This window comes from Archocentrus centrarchus, chromosome 14 (genome assembly GCF_007364275.1).
Source record: "Archocentrus centrarchus isolate MPI-CPG fArcCen1 chromosome 14, fArcCen1, whole genome shotgun sequence".
Lineage (NCBI taxonomy): Eukaryota > Metazoa > Chordata > Actinopteri > Cichliformes > Cichlidae > Archocentrus > Archocentrus centrarchus.
Genome location: NC_044359.1, coordinates 11,443,953 through 11,470,144, shown reverse-complemented (window position 1 = coordinate 11,470,144; position 26,192 = coordinate 11,443,953). Strand labels below are relative to the sequence as shown.

The 26,192-nt window shown below is 39.7% G+C and overlaps 1 protein-coding gene across 4 annotated transcripts in view; it reads left to right on the top strand.

The window, feature by feature from the left end:
* The window catches only part of cadm1a (cell adhesion molecule 1a), a 491,156-nt gene that overhangs the window by 354,082 nt on the left and 110,882 nt on the right, over nucleotides 1–26,192 (top strand). For all 4 annotated transcript variants that reach the window (XM_030745617.1, XM_030745616.1, XM_030745614.1 and 1 more), the window contains one exon: nucleotides 9,350–9,496. In XM_030745617.1, the coding sequence (XP_030601477.1) occupies nucleotides 9,350–9,496 (147 nt within the window). The remainder of the gene's footprint in view (nucleotides 1–9,349; nucleotides 9,497–26,192) is intronic.

Sequence of the window (26,192 nt, the reverse complement as noted above, 5' to 3'; positions counted from 1 at the left end):
CAGCAGCAGGGTGTCAGAATCAGGCACAGCAGTATCGGACTATGTTAACATGCTCCAAATATACTCCAAATAACTATGTATCTTCTCTATTTTCACTGAAGCAATAGTTAGCCTGATAGAGCCAAGGGGTGGGTAGTAGGTCAGTACAAATATTTGTGCTAATGCAGATTACAACAAGAACCCATTTCAGCACACAGTGGTCTAATACAATATTTAGTGTCCCAGTACCACACATTTTCACTCCCAACTTGTCACATAGTAATGCTTGGTCAGGGCCTGGATTCACATTTTGGCATGCTGGGTGCCCTTTCAGCATCATTTTTCACCGCAGATTGCGCTCTAGATCTAGCTTATTGGTAGATGAGAAAATTCAAAACTTACAAAAATCTGCATTAACGCTACTAACACTTGGCAATAATGCGACTAAGGAAAAATCAGTGGTTGCCTGGTGATTGCATTGGAATTTTCCACATTCGGTGGATGATTGCAAGGAGTTGCAGCAACCAGCTGGTCGCCCAGCTGGTGATTGCACATGCTGCTTTTCTTCAAGCAGTCACAGTCCAACTGGGACTGAGTGCAGTAACTCTCAGACAGATTGATGAAGGTCTGCAAATAATTGCCATCTAATTTATAAAGCAGACAGATTGCCATCACGTTGCAATCAAATCAGTGATGACGGCAACAAAGTTGAGATTTTTGCTGATTTATTGCAGTTAGTCAGCATATTATCACAAACAGATTGCATGTAATTGTTTTATCGCTGTGTTAGTGCAATAAAGTTGCTTTGAAGACCACAACTGACTGCAGGTGGTCACTGACCTGCTCCCTGTCAAGTTTATTGCACACTGTCACAGTAATTTTGGTCATACCATGCTTACCAACCACTGTAGCATTAGGAAGCACACAGGGTGGGCATTATTCACAGGACTTTTACCCAGAAGAAACAAGTTCATGCTCTGTGCAGGATTTTTGTTGTTGTTGTTGTTCAGCTTGCTTTTTTCACTTTTTGTTTTCAGTAACTGCTTGGTTCAGTTCAGGAAAAGATCATGGTTTGGATTAAAAATGAATCCTTTCACGACATTAATAACATGACCACAACTTTAACAAGCTTTATCACCATTTTACCACAGCAACAGTGATGACACCAGCAAAGAACATTTCCCTGTGACTTCAGACACTGGCAGAGTCTGTCTCAGACATTGAGGGTTTTTCCTTAAAGTCTCTGGGACTGCTCTGTACATTTAAAATTACACAAAGTAGATAGAGAGTGCATTCATCGCTGGTATGTGATGAGCCAGCAGTGAGATTGCCCTCCTCAGTAACGCTGAAGCTAAAATTAGAGCTGCTATTGTCAGACATTTTAATTTTTCCATTTAAAATGTTACTCTTAAACAGCCTTTTAAAATATTTAATCATTTAGGAGCAGACCAACTGGATATTTAAGAAATTATCATCAGTCCCCAAGAGAAGGTGTGTTGATAAAACAAAGCAGATTAAAGCTCATTTATATTTTTCATTCCGATAGAACCTTTAAGTTGATTTTTGTTATCATGTAATTATTGAAAACCAGCATCTTTTGGATTTATAGGATACATCCAAGTCAGGAGAAATCTATCATACAGTATTTCATCACTGTCAGTGAGCACTCCAGTCATTATTATATGCTATCCTATAATCATATTAGATTTTCCAGCAGCTGCTGCAGACTGTGAAGCCTGAGAATATCAGGTCAATAAAGCAGTGATTTATGCCTGTGCAGTGGTGGGTTCCCTGGTCTAGATTCATGCAGATTATTCTAGCATTCCCAGTATATCTCATATATTGCATTGGAAATAGGAAAGCTGTGCACTCACGGGCTTTGCTGAATGCTAACACAGCTGAGAGACTGACCAAGAAATGAGCTTTGTAACTTTCCCGTGGTGCCTCTCAACTGTTTAGTGTTAACCTGTGTTTGACTTCTCTCTGCTGGTTGCTCAGGTTGTGCTGTTGGTTAGACTGTTGGTCTCTTCATCTGTCCAGCGGGCAAATGGAAGGCAATAGTGCTTTTGTATTTGTGTCTAAATAGCACAAGCTCCTTTTTAATGGAAAAGGCAAATTAAGTGATAGATTTAAACATTTGGAGGAAATGCATTAAGTGCAGCTGAGGCTAGCAATTACATATCACTCCCACTAGCTCTGATGTGCCATTATCATAATGTCTGTTTCAGTTATGAGAGTTTATCTCCTACTGTTGTCATACTGTGCTGCAGGACTGTCAGTGGTAGCTAAATGTACCTCACTAAAAGCTTCAATGTGAGACTTTTGTTTGAAGGCAGGGTATCATTAGTCCTTTACTCCTACCCCTCACTTGGTAAGCGTGATGCTGCAACACTTGTCACACTTCTTGATGAGTTATCACACATCTAAAAGGGCTTACAGGCACATTATATAAATCCTTCACAGGTACAGGAGAAGCTCACAGCCCAATCTGCATATTTATTCCGCGATCACCTGAAGACACCGTGATGCATATGTCATGGTGACACCCGAACAGCTGTTTTGGGCACAAATGGGTGACACGATTACGATAAAATGATCAAAACAGAACTACAGTACTACCTAACAAAGTCAGGTCTGAGAAAAACATGGAACCAAAAAACATTAAATATCTTCTAAACTTCTGAAAGTTAGTATTATGGTGATAATAATAATAATAATATTCTTTTATTATTTGATATTGTTCATTTTTCTGGGTTTTCACAGTGGCCTCTGACACACCTGCATCTCAAAATATTTGTGCAAAAAAAGCAAAGAAAAACTTTGTGGGCAAAACTTAATGCTGCAGATTTTAACGGCCTTTGTCCACCGCAATGTCGGAAGAGCTTTACTGAAGCTCCTCTGGTGGTGTCGTAGGTGGCTGTGGCACATGGTTGTTGTTGGCCATTAATTAGTGTAAAGCTCCTCCACCTCCCTGCACCGTTTTCCAGCATGTCAGACTTGTTTATTTTGCACAACAGGAACAATTAAGCAGCTGACAAGACAGCCACTGTTTGAAGTCCTCTCTGCTACTTCCAGTGACTTACAACGCAACATAGCAGGCACCTTGCAGCACCCTGCTGCTGCCTTGTAACCTTCACTGGATGTCTTGAAATGCATTTTGCAGTATGTAAGTAGTAGTAGTATTATCATAACCAGATGCCCACCCTACCACCCACCTTTGCACATCTCTGAAAAATGAGCTTCAGTCTTGAATATTAAAGACAGTGCGGTTCATTTATTTAGGGCTGCGTTCAGGCCGCCAAGGGATGCTGATTTGAATCTCGTTTGTTAAGCTGTCTATCCTTATCTGTCAGCATCAGAGGATGCAATTTCTCTCTTCCCACCTCATCCTCCTTGTCTTCTAAATGGCAGGGATATTTAGAGGTGCTTGACAACTGAGGCATGCAAATTAGCAGTTGATGTTTCCTGTGTTCTTTTAGTTTCCTTCACTTCTCACCCCCACACCCCTGAGTCGGCCCTTTTAGCCTAACTGAGGAACCGAGCAGGTATAGTTGTGATTCTATTTTCATCACCATGTAGGAGGGAAGTATGTGGGGTGGGATTTGGGGGGGGGGTTGCACACACTTTATCTGCAAGTTTCTCAAAACTGCAATCAGGATAATGGCAAAACGGCAGCCTCTTTGTATTGTGTTTAATAGCGGCCCAACAATAGCGGTCTGCATTTATTCATGTATTTTACATTTGTTTAGCCCTGCACACTGATGTGATGTATTTATACACAGCAGTCATTTAGCACATTATCAGCAGCGCTCATTTAGAATTAACCATAAATTCAATAATTATAAAAATAATTTACTAGAAACTCCCAACCCCATTAGGAAGTTGTAGCCTCTTATTAAACTGTTTATAATAGCTGTCATATTTATTAGCTGCAATGCTGCTGCAGTGTGATCCTTCATTAAATTAAATTAAAACTAATCAAAAGCATCATTGGCCAGCAGAGACTGGTGATGATGGTCTCAGATTGCACAATATCAGGTTGAAAATGGCCTGGTCGCACATATGTTGGCCATCAGGTTTGACAGTTTATTGTTTTATCCGGTCTAGTGTGTCATAGTGTAGTAAAAGCATTTCTGCAGCCTGTGTCCTTGCTGACAATGCCAACAGGAACACAAATATTCTGTATAATGATATAAATAACAGAGTACTGTTTAAATAGTGTAGGTAGTACTGGACGGTATATCAGCAAATTTTGCACGCATGGTTTCAGACATTCTGTGAATCTATCGGTAAACATTGATCAGGTATTGCAAATTCCCCAGAGGCTTTTAATTGTGGAGTATCTATACTGAGTCCATCTGAGTTCACCAGTGTACAGTAACAACTTTAGAAAGAGGCTACCCACAGCTACTCTGCAGAAAGCTGCATGAAGTATTTATTGTTCTGTCCTTAACTGTGTCAGCACATAAGGAGTTTTGGCCCTGTTTTTTTTTTTTTTTTGAGTCTTACATCTCACATGTGTCTGATTTAAAAAGAAAAAGAAAAGGCTTCACTCCAAGGTTCCAGCAGAATATAGTTAAGGCTTCAAGCTCGTCACTCCCCACGGATATATCACATATAGAAATTTGAGAGTGATGAGTAAATACCCCCTCGGTGGCTACAGGTGGATTCTGTAGGGATGGAGGGGGGTCAAAAACAGGAGACAGAAATTCAGTGCATGTCAGTTTTGCAGCTTCAGTAAACTACCATATATGAGGGTGTGTGCACACATCATATGAGGGTATATGATGTGAAAAGAGTGGGTGTGTATTAAGCTCGAGTTGAACTAGCTGAACTACTTCACAGGCTTCACTTCATTTTTTCTACTCCATTTTCTACTTTTGCACAAGTACCACATTTGGCTCCGAGCGCTTCCAAAATGCAGGTGACCTATAGTCAACACTCAGCCTCAATGCTCCTTGTATAAACACACAGATGGAGCAATCACTGCTCGCTGCTGCTCATGATATGCTTTCTACTGTATATAGGCCCAGTGTCAGTGGTGCTCTTATGAAGGAAGTGGTGCAGCTGTCTTGTAATGTCTACTGCTGTCTTGAAGCCCTTTTTAAACTCAGTCTCAGTGAAGTGTATTATTAAACTTTTAAAGTCTAGCTGGAAAAGTTAACCAAGTTTTTGGGCAGAAGCCTGGCTCTTTATACTAAGCACTGTTACTTACCGTTAATACAGATCGTGCTGTGCACTGTCCATAAAGTTCTTCTCAAGTGCATAAAATCATCATTTGTCTTGGTGGCTAGATTGTTATTAGCGCACCACCCTGCCGGGTTCTGTTCATCTTCTCACAAGCTGATGACTTTAGTGCCTTGACAATAATGTTTGAATGAATAAACAGGTTGACAGCCATGTGTGATGATAGAATACTGCAATTAATAAGACTAGTACTGAAGGTGAAGGATGTCACTGAAAATGCCTGTAAACTGGTCAGCACGGGCCTGCACCTCCTCAGGCCCTTGTCCTTGGTCAGGCCTGGTTGGCTTCATTATTGTCCTTGTCAAACCTGGCAAAGGAACTGCTGAGTTCCTCAGCCAGCCTGGCATTGTTGCTGGTGGATTCAGGCTGCAAATTTCTGGATGTCTTCCTACATCTGCTGTGGATGGAAGCTGAAATTGATTATGTACTCAATCTGAAGTTTACGGTTATTCTTGATAACCCTGATGTGCTTTTTTAAGTTGGCTTTAGCTGTGCTGTCAGTCATATTGACTTAAACGCACAATGCATAGTGGAGATATGTAGTGTATACACTACATGGACAAAAGCACCAGATGCTACACCTTACACCTACAGGACCTGCTCAGCCATGGAAAGCCATGCTGTGAAGCTCCTGGCACACAGTTTTTGTGCTGATGTTAGTGTCAGAGTAGGTTTGGCGCTCTGCAGTTACTGAGTCAGCAGACTGTTGGTGACTTTTATGCATCATGTGCCTCAGCACTCAACAACCCCACTCTGTAACCTTACACGGCCTACCACTTGGTGGCTGAGTTGCTGTGGTTCCTACTGTAAATGCTGTCACGTTGCAATAATACCACTTACAGCTGATGGTGGAATATCTGGGAGGTGACATGCATTAGCATCCTTTTACCACACTCAAACTCAGAAGACTGCATGGTTAGGTGCTGAATTTTATACACCTGTGGCAATGGAACTGAAAACACCTGAATCCAAAGATTAAGAGTTGTAGCCCAATACTTTTGCCCAATTACGTTTTGATGAAAATCACCCACTGGTTTATAATCATATGCATTTTTTTTTTTAATTAATGACAAGATATTTTTATGAACTGCATCAAACTTGCTTGGAGGTGTTGCATGTCCACTGTATAGTGGTGACACCAAAGCCTGTTTGTTAGCAACAAAATCCCTTCAGGTTGGGGGACAGTGGCTGTGTTTTCAGATGCACCGCTGCCTTTTAACCAAGTGCTCTTCACAAGTTTAACAATCATGTATTCACCATAAGTGGATATTGTAATGCAAGATATGACATTTCAAACTCACTATCAGCATTTCTTCCCATTTACCAGATGTGTTAAAACATTTCCTCATTATGTTAATGAAAGCCTAATCTGAATACAATTATGCTTCCTTAAAAATGTAATTAGTGTTGCAGTAGATTGTAATTTCTAGGAAACAAGTTTGATCAAAGTAATTTGATGTTAGTTCACAGCAGGGTTATAATAGTTTTGGATTTTACATCATAGTTTAGTTTTAGTTAGTTTTTACTTTTTTTCTCTAATTCAGTTAGTTTTAGTTTTCAGAGTGTTTTTTTTTTCATTTTTATTAGTTTTTATTTTTGGTTTCATGCTTAGTTTTAGTTAGTTTCAGTATTAGTTTTAGTATTTTCATACCTAATCAGGTGCAAGATTCAAGGCGCAAAAGTGACTATTGTGTAATGAAAACTTGACAGAAGATACCGTTTAAAGAAATATATTCAACAACCAACTGTTCACAAGACAGAAGCACTACATGCTAAATGTGTGTAATATTAAGGACACACATGAACATCAGCAGGGAGAAACAAAGAAAAACATGAACTCCCAAACTCAATAACTTCTACAATAAACTCCACAATAAACTTAAGCGTCAGTGCAGCAGATTAACAACACCTACATGTGGTGTTTGACAAAAACAAACTCTTTGAAGGAGTCAAAGCTCAAATCCAGCTGCATCCTGATGTTCTCACCACCTGATGCTGCTTCTGTTTTGGAGCTAGCTTGGTTAGATGCTCGCTAATTAGACTTGCAGGGTCTTTGCGGCCTCTGTACACAACCTACGGAAGTTGCCGACCCCATGTCCACATTTATGCTTGCGTAGCTGGATTGTGTGTGTTAATTACCTTGTGGTCGTGTGCAGGTGTTTTATATGCAGTGCAGGCTGGGACTTCTTTTTTGGTCCTCTCTCTTTGTGCTCAGTTTTTTGGCTGCAAACATATTTGTCCCTGTTTTTTTTCACTTTCTTCATTCCTTCACGTCCATCCTGATAGTTTCAGAAGTCTCCTACCAGGAATTTGCTGACAGTTGTGAGTCCTTATATTGATGCTTTGATTATTATTCCTGATTGTTATTCTCTCACTGATAAAGTAGACGGAAACGCACAAGGACGCAGTTTAGTCACAACGTTCTGGGCTGCATGGACCCGACAAGTAGTCCCGTTTCTCAGGCGCAGGCCAGGTTACCTCGTAGGATCAGAGCGGTTTCGGTAGCCGTTGTGCGCTTCTCAGGTGGACTTTGATGTTGCTGGTTTTTCCTGACTGAGAAGCGTTCCACACATTTTTCATCATCCACAACAAGACTTTCGATTCTATCTGTGCTCTTGTACTCAAAGAACCTCCATACGGGACTCTGCCGCTTTCTCGGTAGACCGCAGCCATTACTTTGCAGACCAGCGTGGCGCAGGCACTCACACAGTTGCCCTGTGGAGCTCCCAGCATAAACTCGGAGAGCAGAAAAAAGGATTTCACATCAATCCACAAGGCTTAAAAAAAATAAAAAATTTTAAAAAATTGAAAAAAAAAACAAGTAAATGAAAGTCATTTTATCGATAATTTCAGTTAGTTTTAGTTAGTTTTGTAAACTCACAATTCAGTTTTAATTAGTTATCGTTTTTTCCTTTTAATTATAGTTTTTATTTATTTTAGTTAACGACAATGTTTTTTCAATTTCAGTTTTCGTTATTTCCTTCGTTTTCGTTAACTAGAATAACCCTGGTTCACAGTTAGACTAATGTGTGCTACTGCAGAACCTTCCACACCTCTATCTGAAAGTGTTTTATTCTGTTACAAAAACATGGCTTTCATGAGTATTTGAAAAGATCGTTATCGGTTTTCCTAATTTCTTGACTTTTTCTATGCTTTGCCTCCCTGTTATTATCTGTCCATGGTTCCTTGTAGCCTACAGCATGTGCTCTTGTGTATCTCGCCACATAAAAATATTGCGGGGATGAACATAACTAGCAGCCAGCGCCGACGAGCTGCCAAGTGTTGGTTTTGTGGTGATCATTTAGTAATAAACCAAAGCCGCTCAAGGTCCAGCATCAGCCGCAACAATAGACGCTACCCCACAGCAAAGTCTGGGATGTTATTACTGTAGTTTTTCAAATCAAGTAGCTAGAAAGAATCCATTTTTCATTCTTCAGGCAGAGATATTGTTTGTGAAACAAGGAAGTGCAGCAATCTACTGGCTACTGATGACCAATGACGGCTGTGACCAATTCTTCACAGCCCGTGGGCTTTCCTGGCTTTCTCACTTCTGCTTATTCCCATGGACACATATTAAGTGGGCTTGGTCCACCACCTGCTGAATGTTGCCTCATTAAATATTGCATTATAATACAACACTTGCTCAAAAGAGTAGAATTACACAGCACCTGTTTGATATTCCAGCATCCAGAGAACTTAAATCCTTATGTGTAAAAGTGTGTCCTAAAAGTCTGCACAACTTGTGAGCCCTCAGTTGCATATATGTCTAGCATATAAGAACATTTTTAATTTAAATTTCTCATGTAATAAATATTTGTCTTACAGTTTCCTCTGAGCCAAGCACTGTTCCTGCCCTGATTTCTCATTAACAGCAGTATGACTTATTTCTTTTACCCCACATTGCACGTTTTCTATTAGCACACCTGAGCCTTCAAGTGTGTTATTAGTTAGCACATCTGACAATAAATGATATTTAATAAAAAGTATCTTGTATTTTATTTCCCACCTGAAAAAAGGCCCTTCCTATAACCTCAGCTGTCTTTTTTACCTCTGTGTGATTTCCCTTTATTTTGCTTGCTTGCCAAAACAGCAGTGGTAATTTCTGTGTCTTTGTTTTGTCCAGTGGTGAGTCAGAACCTGGTGACAGACAATGTGTCCGTGGTGGAGGGAGAGATGGCAATCATCAGCTGTCGGGTGAAGAACAATGATGACTCCGTTATCCAGCTGCTTAACCCCAACAGACAGACAATCTACTTCAGAGACATGAGGCGTGAGTGTTACACAACCTTGAGTCACTTCACTGCCATTCTTTATTAATTAGGCTATATTTTGTGTATTTGAGTGTGTGGTCTTCAGAAAGGAGTCTTTCTTTTTTTGAGTACAGGGAAATCAGTTACTGAAGCAGCCGATGCTTATTTCAGTATTAAATTTCAGCTTTTTTTACATTCCAATCCAGCTTGCCAAAGAGAGTTGTCCATGGAGATGATGCGATACCAACATGAATTTAACGAGCTGATTGGACTTTATTGTTCTAAAGTATTCCAGCACAGGGTCAGGCTTTCTGCATGCATTGTCTTTATAAAGCACGTCCTTCATACCACATGCTGGATTTGATCACCTGCGCAAAGGCTAACGAGCTAGCTGAAACAGAACAGCAAACCAGTGAAGTTACTGTTGAAGGCAGACAATTTCAAGAGGGGTGGTAGACTCGGTGTGTCTTTACTGAGTAAAAGGCGAGGCCTGTCTTCTTGCCACGAGACAATCTCATGTACTTTGCGTTGTCATTTTGGAGTGACAGAGCAGCAGAGATATGGGGCTACGGACAGCGGACAGAGCCTTCTGAAAGTTGCTAAACTGATAAGAGTCATGCAGCTACATAAAAACAGGTCCAAACCTCAAAGTGATGGAGGTACAGTATGAAGACAGGTTTCAAGGGAAAGTTTACCAAAAAAAAGCAATATTTTCATGGGAGAAGGCTAGATTTGTATGACACATGGAAACTACATGATCATAGAGTAGGAGGTACAGTGGTTGGGCAGTTTGTAGATTTTTTTTTTATTATTATTTATTGAGGCCTTTATCTTGGCACATACAACAATAGTATCCAGGATATTTTTGTTTTCTCTATGAAATTAAAGCATGTCAATAAATCACATATGTTTAGCCCTCAAAGTGATCCCCCTTCTGCAGTGTGTGCCTGAGTGAACTTGAGACCGGCTCTCTGGATTGTGGTCTCTGACTATGTCAGGACTGATCAACTACTCCAAAAACTCCTTTTTGTTTTTTTTTTTCAGTATTAGATTTACTAACATGTTTCGGGTCATTGGTGTCTGGTCACTGCTGCATTAATCAACTTCACCCTTCACCTAAGTAAGCAATACTTGGAGTTTCTCAAAGAGTCGGTGTTTCTCAGCCGTTAGAAATGGTTGGCTGGATCGCATCGTGTCCCAGTCACGTCCAACAATTGACGAACACCATCTTTAACTGATGAAAGCCTGTTTGTGTTCTGGAGACACCTTACTCTTTCTTCACCCTAACATCATCCTGAAATGGATAAGCTTTCCCATTAACGTGAGCAGGTAGATATTCCCTTAGATGAATTTAAACTAGATTTAACCATCACATTTTCTACAGAAAAACACAGGATCAAGACTGCAATCGACTGCTGAAACTGGCTGCACACATTATGTATCCAGTTGTAATATACATATAATTGAGTGTTAATATTAAAATAGATTGTTTGTTCATAATTATAACTTGATTATGTTTATGAGCTAGTTCATTTGCAGAGGACCCCCCCCCCCCCCCGCCCCCCCCCGGCCCTCTGGTGTACATGTTCCTGCCTCTAGCAGCATCAGTCAAACCAGAAACCGATTTCACTTTCAGCACTCGTGATCCTGCGTGGATCTTCATTAAGCCAAAAAAGCCATTTTTTTCAGAGTGAAGTATCTTAACTGAATACAAGAGAAATTATCCAGATTCAGTGTGTCAGGAGACTCAGATAAATCCTAGAAGTGCTGTGTGAAACCCACCTGAGCATTGACATCAATTCCCCACAGAGATGAGAAGTGCACTGTTGAATTGCAGCTACGCACCTGGCTGCTGCCTGCATCACACATTACAGAGCCGGGTCATTTTCACTTATTTATTAACTCTCAAACTGGAAAGTTTGCAGCTGCTTTCGGAGAAGGAACAGCGTCGCTTTCTTCCCTACACAGAGATTTACAGATGTGGATTTTTAAAAAAAAGGGTGGTCCACTGCAAACGACACCATCAGTGCAGACGGGTTTTTGTTTGATATGTAGGAATCTACCATATACTGTATACAGTATGCTTATCTAGCCTAATATTTCTTTTAAATTACAGCATTTCCTTCTGTTGAAATTTGAGCTTATATTGTCTTATATTGGACGTGGACATTAGAAGCCAGTTTAGGTGTAATTGGCTGTCTGATTGTCTATGAATAATGCCTAGACATGTAAAGTTTTCCAGTTTCTCCCATTGCACTCACCAGCTGTACATTTGAACTGAGCTTTAACAGGTGCAGTGCAGCTTTAACAGCAAACATCTTCATCCTAGAAATAAAAGTAAGGTATGTTGTTCCCTTGTGAGCTGGCGTTATGCTTTAATAAAAATAAAAATGTAATTTACTTTTATTGTAATTGTCTTTCTAGAAAGTGTGGGTGGCTGCAGTCGCAACACTATCTGCTACAAGGGAGAACTCCTTAAATACTGCCTTTATGTGATTGATATCAAATGTCTATGAAGCCATTTTATATGGTCAGATCAGTGTCAATAATTTATTAATTAGTTTGATTTATATTGGTTCATTTTGCACGCAGTGATGAATTTGCATGTGATGTACCAAATATCGTAAAAAAAAGGAGCCAGCACCGAGGTTGTGTGACACTAATTAATATTCTTTTTATGCATTTCCGGGAAGCTACATTAAGTTTGACCCACATGTCTGCACCCAGATTAATGCAGAATGAAGTTAATATAACCCACCGTGTTTAGCTCTCAGCATGTCTGCTTTAATAAAAGCAGCTCATACCCCTAAACATTTAATGACCTGTGTGTGTTTATTCTTATCCTCCCCAATTATCGTGTCACAGCTCTAATTAGCTGTGTTTAGCTGGACATATTCTGTTCTCTCTTCTGTTGTGCCAGTTTCTTTGTGTTTTTTTTTAAGCCCCTGTGCTCTTAAAATACATATTGCTCTTAGCAGTTTGCAGAGTTTCTAAGCCGCGTCTTTGAAATGTACGTTGATCTACAAGTAAATCTATTAGCCTTTAAAAAGAAAGAAGATAATATGGACCATATCTGCAAAATTTTCATGCTTGTCTTCCATACAATATCTGCTCCTAGCAGCTACACCATGTTTACATTTTGTGCAATTATGTTGAGGTCACTTAATAAACTCTGCAAATTAGATTTAACATTCATCATGTTGGTTAGTCTGCTCTAAAAGCAGGCTACACGCTCCACTTTCTACAGCTGTGACACCACAGACTCTGGATGGCAATAGATCAAATGGCTGCTACCACCTGAGGGAATTCGCCCCTCTTAAATCATTACAGTTGGTCCAGCTCATACAGCTTAGCCATTCCATCTTAGACACTTGTTCGGGAGAACAAATGAGCACGCAGCCACTGGTGAGAGACAATGACGTCTGGTAATTATTATTAAATATGGTGTTGTCAAACTGTCACCAAGAAAAATGCCCAGTTAAGTCAAATAGCCTGTTAATTATGCAGCTAAATATTACATAGAATTTGCCTTAAATGTAATTTGAAAGGGGGGAAAAAGAGATCTCTAGAGAAATATATGGAACAATGTGTGCATGAAGTAAAATGTCTCCCTCATTGAATAATTTTGTAGCCTCTGTACAAATGCAGTCCCCTGCTGAGAGCAATGATGGCACAGCAATTAGTCACAGGACAGGCAGAATCACAACAGCAACAATTTATATGAAATTAAGGTGATGTAGCTTAACACAAAACACACACACAGATGTTAGATTGATGTTTATACTGAAGAGTCAAAGCAAAAGTCAATCAAAGTAGGAAAAATGCAGTTATTGGATATCATGTCATATCAGTTTCATATTAGTTACATATCAGCTACAGCACATTTATACTCACTGAGCTGCATATAAAAATCAAACATTAAAATCAAAATTTGAAATAAATAACGGGTCAAAGTTGTTTAATCAGTAGCTGCTCTGACTGTCCATGAAATTACAGAGCCAAAGAGCCCGTGGCCTTCTGAGTTTTTAAATACAGATGAAGCCGATGTTGAGGGATGCAGATAGTGAGCAGTGAGACTACAATAGCCCAAACGAGCAACACTGATAAGAAACACATCAATAAGAAAAACTGTGGGATATAAGAACCGAACTGTAACCTCTAATTGCCTTCAAAGTGGGCTGCTTTTAAGCATAAAACTCCTGAGCTGAAAATTAGCTTCACTTCTGCCCCGAGCAGTGCAGCTGGTTAAGTTTAGGGAAAGATTGTGATGTGCACTCCAACTTATTTCAACTTAATACTGATGTTTTGTTTTGTTTTTTTAAAACAAAAGATGAATCTTTCCCAACCCTAACAAGCTATTTTAATAGCACAAACCTACAATCTCAGAAAGTCCCTTGATAGGAGATAATTATTTATACCTTTGTGGTTTATGGAGAACAGACTTGGTCTTTCTTTTGTAAGACCACAGCAAGGTTCAAACCCAGAACCTTCATACGCTGATGCCACAGTGCTAATTGCTGCACCACTGTTCTGAGGATTCACAAGACAGTTGACACTTATCAGAACATTTTTAATCAAATTTGTTTATGTAGTTGGCTGAACGCAGACCTTGTCCTGATATTACACCTTCAAATCTAAAAAAAAAAAAATGTAAATGTATGCATATGTGAGCTGTGACATGAACTGTAGTTTCTGGTGTCGGAGTCCTCTGCTTTCCACGGACAGCCATCAGTGCTGACAGAGACGCGTGGCTCTGTCACACATGAATCCCTTTCAGAAACAAGCAGCATTCAGTGCAATCACAACAGTGCTTGATGTCTTACCTGAGTAATCAAAACAACAAGTTAAATGTGTCAGAGGACAAACATGAACATTGCTTCACTGTAAATTACCTGAAAAACATAGTCAGTGGCTTCACCAGTGACATGAAGTTATTTTGGCAACTATTCCTCTCACCTCCTCTTGTGCTCTTAGGCTGACCCGTACAACACTGGATTTGTGTGTGTGTGTGTGTATCAGTGTGTGTATCTGACCTTACTCCTACTCACTGGCACTGAACAAAGATACATTCTCTAACATTTGAAGCAAAAGCTGAGAGAGCGTCTGAGCAGAGAAAGTAACGCTCCGTGTCTTCCTCACGGTTCTTATTTCTGAATTGTTCTGCGACAGCAGTTGCAGTTAACGTTCATGAGTCTGATTTTAATTAAAAACAAAAGGAAAAACAGATCATTTTGTGGTTGTTAATTTCCAAAAGGTTGGTGTATAAATAACTGCTCCTACTGGAACAACAATATAATGCATTAATAACACGATTTATTTATTTTTCAAGTATCTTTGTCTCTGTGGGTTTCAACAAAGTGATGTTGCCATACTAACAGGAGACAAGTGTGGTATCTAAAATGATCATAAAACAAAAAGAAATAAAAATGTTGCAGTGAGTGGGAATCACATTTAAAAAAAAAAAAAATTCTTTTGCCAGGTCATGTTTGTAAATGAGAACTAGTTCTCAAACGTTTTACCTGGTAAAATAAAAGTTTAAAAAAATTAAATAAATAAAAAAAAGAATAATAAAAAAATAAAATTATTTTAATTTCACTCAGGCCTAGAGACCAGTCAGTGATCACTTGGCAACCTCCAGTTACTAGGGAAAAATGTGTTGGCAAGTGGTTGCTGGAGGTTACTGTCTGTCGCTAGGTGAAATTGATCACAAAGACGTACACGGTGCTGCACCAAAAACCTCTTTGTGATTATCTTGGTTATTAGCAGATTACCACAGCCGCCTGTATTTGGCAGAGAAGACAGTGACAAATCCAGATGTGTTTGTCTGCAAACACACATTAACTGCAACTGCTTCCTTCAGCTGTGTGCGGTTTTTATTTTGGTGAAGGGAGGTCTTCATTTCCGGTTTATGTCACACTTTTCATAGTTTCACTACCGCTTGGCAATTAGTTGGCAAGTGTTTGCAGACAAGTTGTCAAAACTATGGGCTACCACTGAAATCTGCTAGCAACCACAGCGATTTCAAAGAGGTTTTTGGTACAGCACCGCATTCCTCTTTGCAACCAATTTCAGCCAGCGACAGACAGCAACCTCCAGCAACCACTTGCCAACCAGTCAAAGATACACATTTTTTCCTAATCACAACTGGTTACCAAGGGGTCACCAACAAGTCTTTAGGTCTCTGTGTGGCCCCAAGAGTGGGTAAATATAACATTACAAAGATAGCAGCTAGATATATTTGGGTGGTTTGTTTTGTGAGGTTGTCTGGCCTGAGACCTCCACCCAGTTGGATATGCCTGAAATGCCTCACATAGAAGGTGTTTCCCAAACATTTGTTATGTGTAGTTACAGTATGAGTCTTTGCTAAGATACTATGACAGCCCAGTTTAAAAATCATCTTGTTTTACTGCCACAAGTCATGTGAATGGTTCATTTACACTCTGCCCAACTCCCTTTGGATCAGCTGGTGGTTTTTTGTGGCGTTCCAAACATGTGTTACCAACAGGGAAGTTGCAGAGTGCCCTCTGGTGGACAGACAGATGGCCGATATCGGTTGATATTTCAACCCCACCAATACATAGTTCGGGCTCTGTTTACTTTGTTTCCTTATGATGCAACAGTACACACATACAGTTTCCCAGAACTTTCACTGTTTTATTTCTAAGTTGAAAAAAGAAAATGTTCATACATCATTCATTCTCCACAAATGTAGTGCAGATCTAGTGTCTGGTGGGCAGCTGCGGTTGCTTTTATGGTTTGACCCTTTTCTTCGGTTAAGACAACACAAACACAGTTTATGTGCACTCATTATTTAGTGGTTTACACATTATGACTCACCAGAGACTTCAAGCCTTCTGTGAGGTGGAGTGCCAGGCCCTCCCTTCACATTTACCACACCATCCTCATTCATCGCCTTTCAAAATGCACCTTCTATATACTATACAAGGGCACGCTTGCAGAAAGCCCTAATGCGTATGCTAAACTGAACTCGGTATTTATCTGCTGTTGTGCCGAGCCGTGGTGCGCTGACTCCCACAAGCTGGCTGTCAAGGGCAAGGTGTTCGTCTTTGACGCAGGCTCCTTGATCTTCTGTGATCCCTCCCAGGCATCTTCGCTGCAGCTGCACTGCTTCATTATGACATAACCTCCACCAGGCAGCTTCCAAACAACATTGCCCCCTTCAGAATATCACATCTGCCATCGCAGTCTGAATTCGCAATGGTGGATTATCTTTCTGAGTGTGAGATGGAAAGCAAGAGGGAGTAAAGAAACAGAAAAAGAAGAGTGCTTTGAAACTGGCTTCAGTTACTTTCACATACGAGCCTGACTATTGGTCATCCTTCTGTTATGCTTTATGTTCACCAAAGGCAGCTCTGATGCTTTCTGTAAACATTTTGTACTCAGTTTAATCAATTTTATTCAAGTGGAATCGAGTGCCATGAGATGCAAGTACTACACTGCTTTTCATTCTACATCCCTATCTCTGCAGCTTTTTATCAGATGATGAAAAACACTTTGTTTTCTGCGTTTTATGGGCTATTTCAGCATGTTAGTGTGATAGTTCTATAGTACTAGGAGACTTTAACAGGCCACAGTCTTTTGGTTTCTTATTTCTGTCAAAAAACCCTAGTTTGCATGAAACTAGATTGTGACTTTCATGAAGCCCTCTCTCCTTGTCAAACAGCCACTGTCAGGGGTCCTCTTAACCCCTGATGATGATCACCTGAAGTCCATTCCCAATGCTACTTTAAATTATAAAAACCAGTTTGAAGATGTTTCAAGAGCAGTATAAGAACGCCGGGTATTTCACTCTAATCTGCAGTTGTTCATTTCAGTGAATAGTAAAGCATATGACCCTTTATGACAGTGTTTGCACACATGGTGATATTTCAATGAAACAATGGTATTTTTATGTGAGTACTGTTGTGCTCGCATTCCAAGTCAGCAGTAGTAAACACACAGCTGGCAGGCTTCTACTCAAACTGCCTTCTGTTTTATAGAAAAATATACGTTGACAACAGCAACAAAACACCTGATTTGGGGGGGGTTTCAGCCCATTCAAAGGCTGTTATCAGTTGTTATCAGTCCCATACATATTTCCAGAAGACAGCCTCCTCTGCATTTCATTGCAATCACTGATGAACACACAATGTCACAAATTTATGTAGGAAAGCTCCAGCAGTCATGTAAAGCAGGTAAATGTTGGCGTAAGCCAGCAGCTTTATAAGGTGGGGGTATTTTTCTGTCTTTGTGTTTAAACCTAACCAAATTTCATGTAAAACAAAAGGAAAGAGTGAGTAAATTTAAAAAGAAAAAAAATAACAACAAAAGTTAAACCCCAAGCATGGGTTTCAGAGTCACGTTAGACAGCTGACGCTCCTCCTCCCTCGTCGCCCAGTGCAGATTTTTGTTGCCATTTTAACCTTGAAGCACTTTGTCCTTTACTTTGGTTCAGCAGGACAGAGTGACTGATGCTGAATGAGGTAATAACTGTCTACTAGGAGCCAGAGGAGCCCACTTATGGGTGATATCTGGGGATGATAATAACTGATAACTGCCATTCAGTTGGCTGATAAGATTTTAAATAGGTGAGCAGTGTGCCAGTAAAACTCAGATATTGGGCCTTTTTTGCATTATCTTATGATAACTTCACTATTATTAGAAAGAAAATGCTCATTCTGCGAATTAGCTTTTAAAATTACACATTGATGTATTTTTTTTTTTTATTATTCCCCAATTGACATTGATAGATTGATAATTAGGAGGTCTGCTGGGACCATTAGTGAAAATCTGTAGGCTAACCCTATAATATATGCCAAAATTCTCCCTTCATGTTAACCAAATCCACCAATTCTTTGACTAATTAAACAGACACCTCATCAGTACCATAAAACTTAATGTCACAGCTGCATAGGTGTGCATGTTGGGCTGCCAAGTCCTCCTTTTTCTATTTCAAAATGCTTATATTCATGAAACTACAGGCACACGCTTCCATTGGCACTCAGTAAGGCAAAGACAGTACATTCTACTTCAAATATACACCTACCCAGCTACTTTTTATAAAAGTGCTAAGAAGAGCACTCACACACGTAACCTTGTTCTCTTGTGGGGGATCGGTAGAGTTGCAGCTTCTTGAGCAGTAGGTGATATTTCCACAGGAGGCTAGCAAGGTTCATGGTAGAAGGCTTTTGTGACAGCATCTTAACAGGCCAGGTGAATAAACTCTGAACACTCCTATGCAACAAAATTATATTGCAAAACTGAAGTGTAGGGTGTTTGCTCATATTTGATGGGAAAAAAGCATGTATTGTCAAGCATGAGCATATCAAGGACCATCACATTGATTGTGAAGCTGAAATACGGAGCTAACAAAATGGTAAAGTAATCTCCATCAGGAAATGGGATTATCAGTGTACCCTAATGCTTAATGAACAGTCAAGTACTGTGCTACATTGATACATTCAGTGTGACTATTTTCAGTGTATAATTTCCAGCACGAATTCTACTAAATAAACAATATACTTTAACTCAACCTACTTATATGCAGTCCATGAATGAAAAGGGAGCAGGACGAATCAAGCCTGTTATGTATAACCACCCTTTTCTTACTGTCAACGTAACATAAATACAGATAGTCACCTTTGAATAATTTTAAGGTGGAAGGCAGAAAACCCACCCAGGAAAATGCAGCTGAAAAGTGAGTCCTGTTAAAAAACTGTCCTCAGATTTTTGCCGGGCGGGTGTTAGTTATGACCGGGAGGATCAAATCAGTCCTTACAGAAAAAGATGGACTTATAAAATAGGATGAAATTAATTGATGGAATATATATATATATATATATATATATATATATATAGAGACCTTTCATTATTGATATTTAGTTCAGGCAGTATGGTGACCTTGCCTCACAACAAGAAGGTCCTGAGGTTGAATCCACCAGCCAGCTGAAGCCTTTCTGAATTTCCATGTTTATGGGTTCTCTCCATATACTCCAGCTTCCTCCTACAGTCCCGAGACATGCATGTGGTTAGGTTAACTGGAGAATCTAAACTGGCCATAGGTGTAAATGTGAGTGAGAATGATTGTCGGTGTCTCTGTTAGCCCTGCAGTAGACTGGCTGCCTGTCCACGGTGTACCCCGCCTCTCCTCCTGTGACAGCTGCGATAGGCTTCAGCTGAACTGGATAAGCAGAAGAAAAATAGATGGAGACATTCTGTTTTTTCAAATGACTTTTCTTCATTCTTCTTTGACAAGTAGATTTGTAACCATTTAACCTTCTAGTGATACTGACCCATATTATACTCAGTTTTGTTAAATGTTATGAAAATATACAGTAAAATTAACAAATAACTATACAAATACTGTACTAATGTTAATCTCACTTCACATTCATGAAATCAAGAATACTGAAGGCCAGTGAAAAACAAAACACACAACCTGAGCTCTTGGCAATCAGATCAGGTCATTTTTGGTTTTTAGTAAATTTTTCTTCCAAGTCTTTGCAATGAAAATACCGTTCGTAACTGACGTACTACAAAAACTACTCACATTTATTCCAAAAATGTCAAGTTTTGCCTTTTTTTTGTTTGTTTGTTTTTCTCCAAAGTACAGGGTTAGTGTTACCAGGGTTAAGAAGTAACTCATTATTTTCACGTTTGACAGATACGTCTAGCTTGTTAATTTCAAGGAGACGCAGATGGACAGAGTCCAGCTGAGACGAGCTGCCTCGCAAGTCTTTCAGCACTCTTGGCTCTGAAGTTTTTAAGCAGCTCTTCACAAAGTGCATCTGTCTTTAAATATGAGAGCCAGATCATTATATGTACATTATCATCTTATCATCCTTTTAGGGCGATCGTGTTGCCAGGTGGTTTTCTATTTAGAGTTTCAGGAGACACTGAACATTATAGGCATTCACAAAAAAAAACAGTTTACAATACCGATGATTACATAAACATATACAATATATACAAACATAAATATATTACTGAGCTGAAAATGACAACGGGGTCAGCTGCGTCACAACGAGAAACTATGACTGTTTCTTGGAGTAATTCCAAACACTCCGATAGACTGGATTTAGGCGGTGACAAAAGCTAGAAAGCGTGGACTTCACCTCCAAGAGTGGTGAGGAGGCTGGTTATAAGAGTGTAATTACCCCCGCCCCACCCTGTCTCGCCCACTCTGACACCCAATAATAAAACTTTGATGTGCTCCTCTCAAAAAGTAGCAGCAGCCACTAATCACAATTGATTGCCGCCACTTAGGCGAGGCACACTCATCATCTCCCGCTCTCTCTGGATGGGAGTCATCCTCGGCAAAGGCTGGAGAAGAAAAACTATTCAAATGAAATGCAGCAAAAGAATGAAGATTAATCAAGAGAGGGGAAAGAAAAAGCAAGATGAATTAAAATCACGCAGTCAGCAGAGGTGAAGAGGGGAGAAAGAGGCAGCGGAAGATGTGTACAGCCAAGTCTTCTTCTGCTTTGTATTAAAGTTTCTTTTAACTTTTAAGTCTTTTAAGTCACATCCACTCTAATTTTACCTTTACTTTCTGCTACATTACAATGCAGCGATCACGGCAGCTTGAGGCAGATTTTTTTCACAGCTTGTTTTCTAGTTTACTCACATTTAAATGTTGCCCGTCCATTTTTGAATTCGTTTTAAAAATGTATTGTTTGCTCTTAAAGTTTAGAGCTGCCTGGCTCCCACCTACCTGGCAGACCTTTTACACATATACAGACTGAAACACCGGGGGGGGGATTGTCCCTCCATGTTAGGCTGGCCCCAACACTAGAGATTATTTTCTCAGGCATTTCAAAATTAATACCAGTTTCTGGTCAGTTTTATTCATTTTGGCCACTTGTTATTATTGTTATCTGTGTTATATTTTATTGCTGTTTTTTTAACTGGAAAGCACTTTGTTCAAGTATGTTGTCTTTTTGTAAAGGGTGCTATAAATAAAGTTTTATTGGATTGGATTTAAATGTTAAATGCATTTTTGGCTGTTTATGAAAACTTTAAAACAGGAAATTTGTGTTTGAGTAACTGAAGATAACCATCTTCAGCAAAAACTAAAAAAAAAAAAGTGAAGAAAATGATGTCAAGGTTCAATTGCAAAGAGTGTGAATAAACATTTTAAGCTTATAACTCGCCTTTCTGACCTTTATTTTTCTGTGCGTTCAAGTGGACAATTGAGAAATGGCAGCGTAGCAGACTCCAAGGTCACCAGAGCACTTTAATCTCTTCACACTGCAGGTGTGACAATATGTTTAGTGTAAGGTTCAGGACTCAGGAGGCTGACTCTCATCAACAAAAGGTGAGCCTTTAATATAGTTTATAACAGAAAGTCCAAAATAACAAAGTCCAGAAAGTGAATAAACAAGGAATAACACAGGGCTGGAAACAGGGAAGAAACATGTTGTGACAAAGATTAAAGGAAGAGACAGGAGTGTTGTACTCAGAGGGCTGATTAGGGAACGCCCAACGCGAGGGTGATGAGACACAGGCGAAAGCAATCACACACAGGTGAAGACAACCAGGGAAGACTGACAGGAAGCAAAACTAACACAGGACACCAAGGAAGACAGATTTCCAAAGTAAAACAGGAAATAAGCAAAGAAGACTGATAGAGCCATGAATGGAGTATGAGACATGAAAACAACAGACATGGAGGGAAACCAAGACATGAACCAAAACAGAGGCTGCAAAACTGAAACTAAAATACCCAAAAGGTAAAACAGGAATCAGGGACAGGGACAGTGACATGTCCCAGGAAATAAATCTATTAGAATACAGAAATCAAAGCAGGGCCACACACAGAAATCCCAACTACAAACACCCGCAGTAATCATAAAACCTCAGCAGAATCCCAGCTCAAATTCAAAACCAGAAAAGAGCAAAAGCCCCGGAGCTGTGAGAGCAGGGGTCCTGGATTTCACACAGGAAACAGACAACTGATTTATTTTTTTTTTGAGAGTAAACAAAGCAGCTCACCTTCAAATGTATATGTTCATGCATAGAATAGTTTTGTAATCAATATCCACACAAAAACACCTGCCTGGTGTTCAAGCCTGAAAACATAACAGGAGAAAAGTGTTATTGGTTAGTTTTAGTAAATCATACATGTTCCTGAAAAGTAAACTTTTGTGGCAACAACAGTTAAGGAACATTAGAAATCCCTTCCCATGTGCCCTTGAGTAACATCAAATTCTCCAACACCATCGGTGTGTGTAAGAGGCATTTGAAAGGCACTTTGTCCTGTTCAGGTTAAAATGAGTGCTAAATGTACTGTGCCATACATGCACAGTACATTTAGCACTTAGAAGTATAAGTGCTGACTGGTAATATGAGTTGGACTGCAGTTTCAGGAGTACAGGGTCTGCTGTGAACATTACAGAACAAGTTCAGACTTTTTCAGCTTCATCTTTCAAAACTCGTGTTCCCCACGTAGGTTGAAAGTTATTCTAATTATTCCTGCCCTGCTTAGCATCCGTGAGCTAAAACCTGTGTCTGCACCATAAAAGAAGGACAAAATCTAGAGAGCAGTGGTCGGCTTTGCTCTGGGGTGGAGAGTTACAGTAGTGCTTTTAAACAGCAGTTTGGAGCAGAGTGATTTGGAGGGATGACCGATCGATTTGGCTCTCTCAAAGACTTCAATTCATCTGCCTATAAGTCTTATCAATTTTGGCTTTACACTGCACTAATGTAGCATTGTTTATTGCTCTGGCACGCACTGTTGACACTGAACAGTTCTGCTGCTGTTTCTTTTTTACTAGTTTCCCTTTATGTGGAGTGGAGCGAGGATCACAGTAACAATAGTATGCAGATGATCTCTATTAAGAGGAGAAGGATTTTTGGTACCATAAGCCTTCTGGTTGTGTCTTATTGTCAGTTTATAGATCGAGCTATATTCATCATCTGCATTTGAGCAGGCTGGTAACATGCAGGAAATGCAATTTTGATACAAGTGACTAACCTCCACCAACAATTTAACCGTCTATTGAGTTCTCAGAAACTATATGTGCTTATAAACAATAACCAGATTTGTAAATAATGACTGGCTTATGGAGCAGGAAGTCAGCCTACACTGGAAGCCCCAAAATACTGGCCGTCATCCCCGCAGGCTAAGTCAGAATAATAGCCTATAGTTTTCCACATTGCTATAAACAACTACTTAAAGTGCTCACAACATACTGATGAATAGGATTCATTAAAGCCACCATGCTGTTAGTTAGCACTAATCAGCATGCCCAGTGGCTCTGAGCTCAGCAACTCTAAGAGGGAGATGGAAAGTCTGCTTCCTCTTAAAGTCTCCTTGGCTGAACTTCAGGATGGCTCTACTGTACATTCTTATCACTGCTTTTAAATTAGCTCAATCACCATAAACTGCAAAAACAGATACATCAGATAATTTACAGCCTTTCAGAGTCTGGACAGACATCTCTTATCCAAAGCCCTGACTATCAATTACCTTTGTCGGGCATCTGTGATGTCCCTGCCATGCTATCAGATATGATAGAACAAGAGAAGGAGAACAGGACAAAAAGAGCATGAAGATAAAAGGTCACCCTCTTTTCTGCCTGGTACACAAAGAAAAGTGAAATATGTATTCCAGTTTGCTGTGATGTTACAATAAAAGGACCGTCTGCAGTGTTTCTTGGCTTGCCTTGTCTTTTTTTTTTTTTTTCTGAAATGTACCACTGCGTTCAGTCCTGCTGTGTTAACCAGGCTGTTCTCCGTCACATGCCCTTGCATCTCTTTGAGCCTGCAGTATTGTTGTCCCAAACCTTGAGCATGGGGAGCTGTCCTTGCCAAAGTGCCTCAGTTTTTCTTTTCATTATTTTTTAGAAAGTATTTATTCAGCTCATGCTTATATGACAACACCTTAGTTAGAAGTGACATATAAGAGGATTAAGAGATCTTTGAGAAATGCTTTTATAGAATGGATTATATCTGATTGGCACGGGTTCGGCAAATTGTTGCCGCACAAGATTTTTTCATTAATTTATGGATGCTCCTAAGGATGCACGTCATGGGATGTTTAGAGTTTTAGCTAAGTATGATTTGGCTGGTGGTGCATTTCTGAATCCAGGCATATATCTAGGATTCTTTTTTTTTTTTTTTTGGGTGTACTTGCTGCATATTTGACAGGATTTTTAATTTTCTGATGACATATTTTTATGTTGCTAATCACTAGCACCTCTTATTTGGTCAGCTGGAATGGAGTTGTGCTTACTGACTCTCTTTCTCTAATTCCCAACTCAGAGCGAGGCAACCAATATGATATGATGCTACCAATTATTTTGTTTGCATGTTTTTGTTTTGTTTTTTCCACACCATGCCATATACAGGCAGTGAGAGAAAATGGCTCCATGTGTGGGTAACACTGACCCCTCCATACATGTCTCCCCCAAGTTTAGCATTAAGTGTCCTTGCTCCCAGAACAGTGCATAATTTTCCTGCTCTGCTATTGATGATGTGATCATTGTAGTCATGCAAAAAAAAAACCTCAAAACAAACAAAAAAAACAATAACATAATAACAAAAATGGGCCACCTCCCATCACAGTGTGATTATTATTGCTGCTGCAAGCCTTTGTCAAACTAATCTGGCACTGTCCTGAATCTGAACCCGAGGTCTGAATCCGAACCCTGTGTTTTGGAGATGAACAAAAAGCACTATTTTGGAAAAACTGTAAATAGCTTTTGATATGTGCTCATTAAAATGATTATTTCCTTTGTTTTTGTACTCATAGCCTGGGGTTACGGTCATCACTGATGACAACTTAGACCTCAGAGGGTTACCTCAATGTGGACTAAAACCGATATGACAGATATATCACTCACTACTGACCACAAGCAGAATTTAATTTGTGTTGTGTAAAAAGTTCAAGGAAAGCACTTAGAGGAGGAACTGTCTGGCTGACAGCTGAAACGCTGCTGAGGAGCTGCGTGTTGCTGGTTGGAGGGATTTTTGACAAAGAAAAGGAACGCTGAGCAGACAGCACAACACACGTGACCTTATTAGTTGAATTCTACAGTTGTGTTACACTGTAGCTCTTCTTGAAAGTTGTGATGACGCACTCGGCTGTCTTCTGCACATTTCAAACTGATATCAGCACCTTTGGAAATCAAATAGCAGAATAAATGATGCATTTGCACCTGCTACTACTCCGTACTGCAAAGCACAGGTTTATGCTGATAACCTCATGTTTTATATCCTCATAGTCACTGCAATTTAGAACTTGTTCAAAATTTGCTTTTGGTGACCCCCAGAGCCCTTTTACTGATTTTTTGCATTTTTCTAAACTCCTAAATCATTGTGCTTCATCAGAGTGCAATGTGTTACAATGCTAAAAATATTTGGTTGTACGCCAATGTCGACTGGTCTTCTTTCGGAAACACAAAAACATTGCTTCTTAATGCGAAAGCCTCCTTTTTAAAAAGAAAGTAATCTAAAAAAGGATGAACATGTCTCCCTCAAGAACAGCTTTGCCTCTGAAAACACTTTGCAGGCTCTTTTTTTTTTTTTTCTTGCATCTCTATATTGCAGCATTGGTTTATTTGAATCTGGGAACATTTAATTCAATTAAATCATTAGGATTAGATGCTGACCTCTCATTTTAATGAGGGCTAACAAGGCGTTTGAATGAGCAACACTAATTAGGGGCACATTATTCATCTGCTACAATAAGGGATTCATTGTGCTTAAACAAAA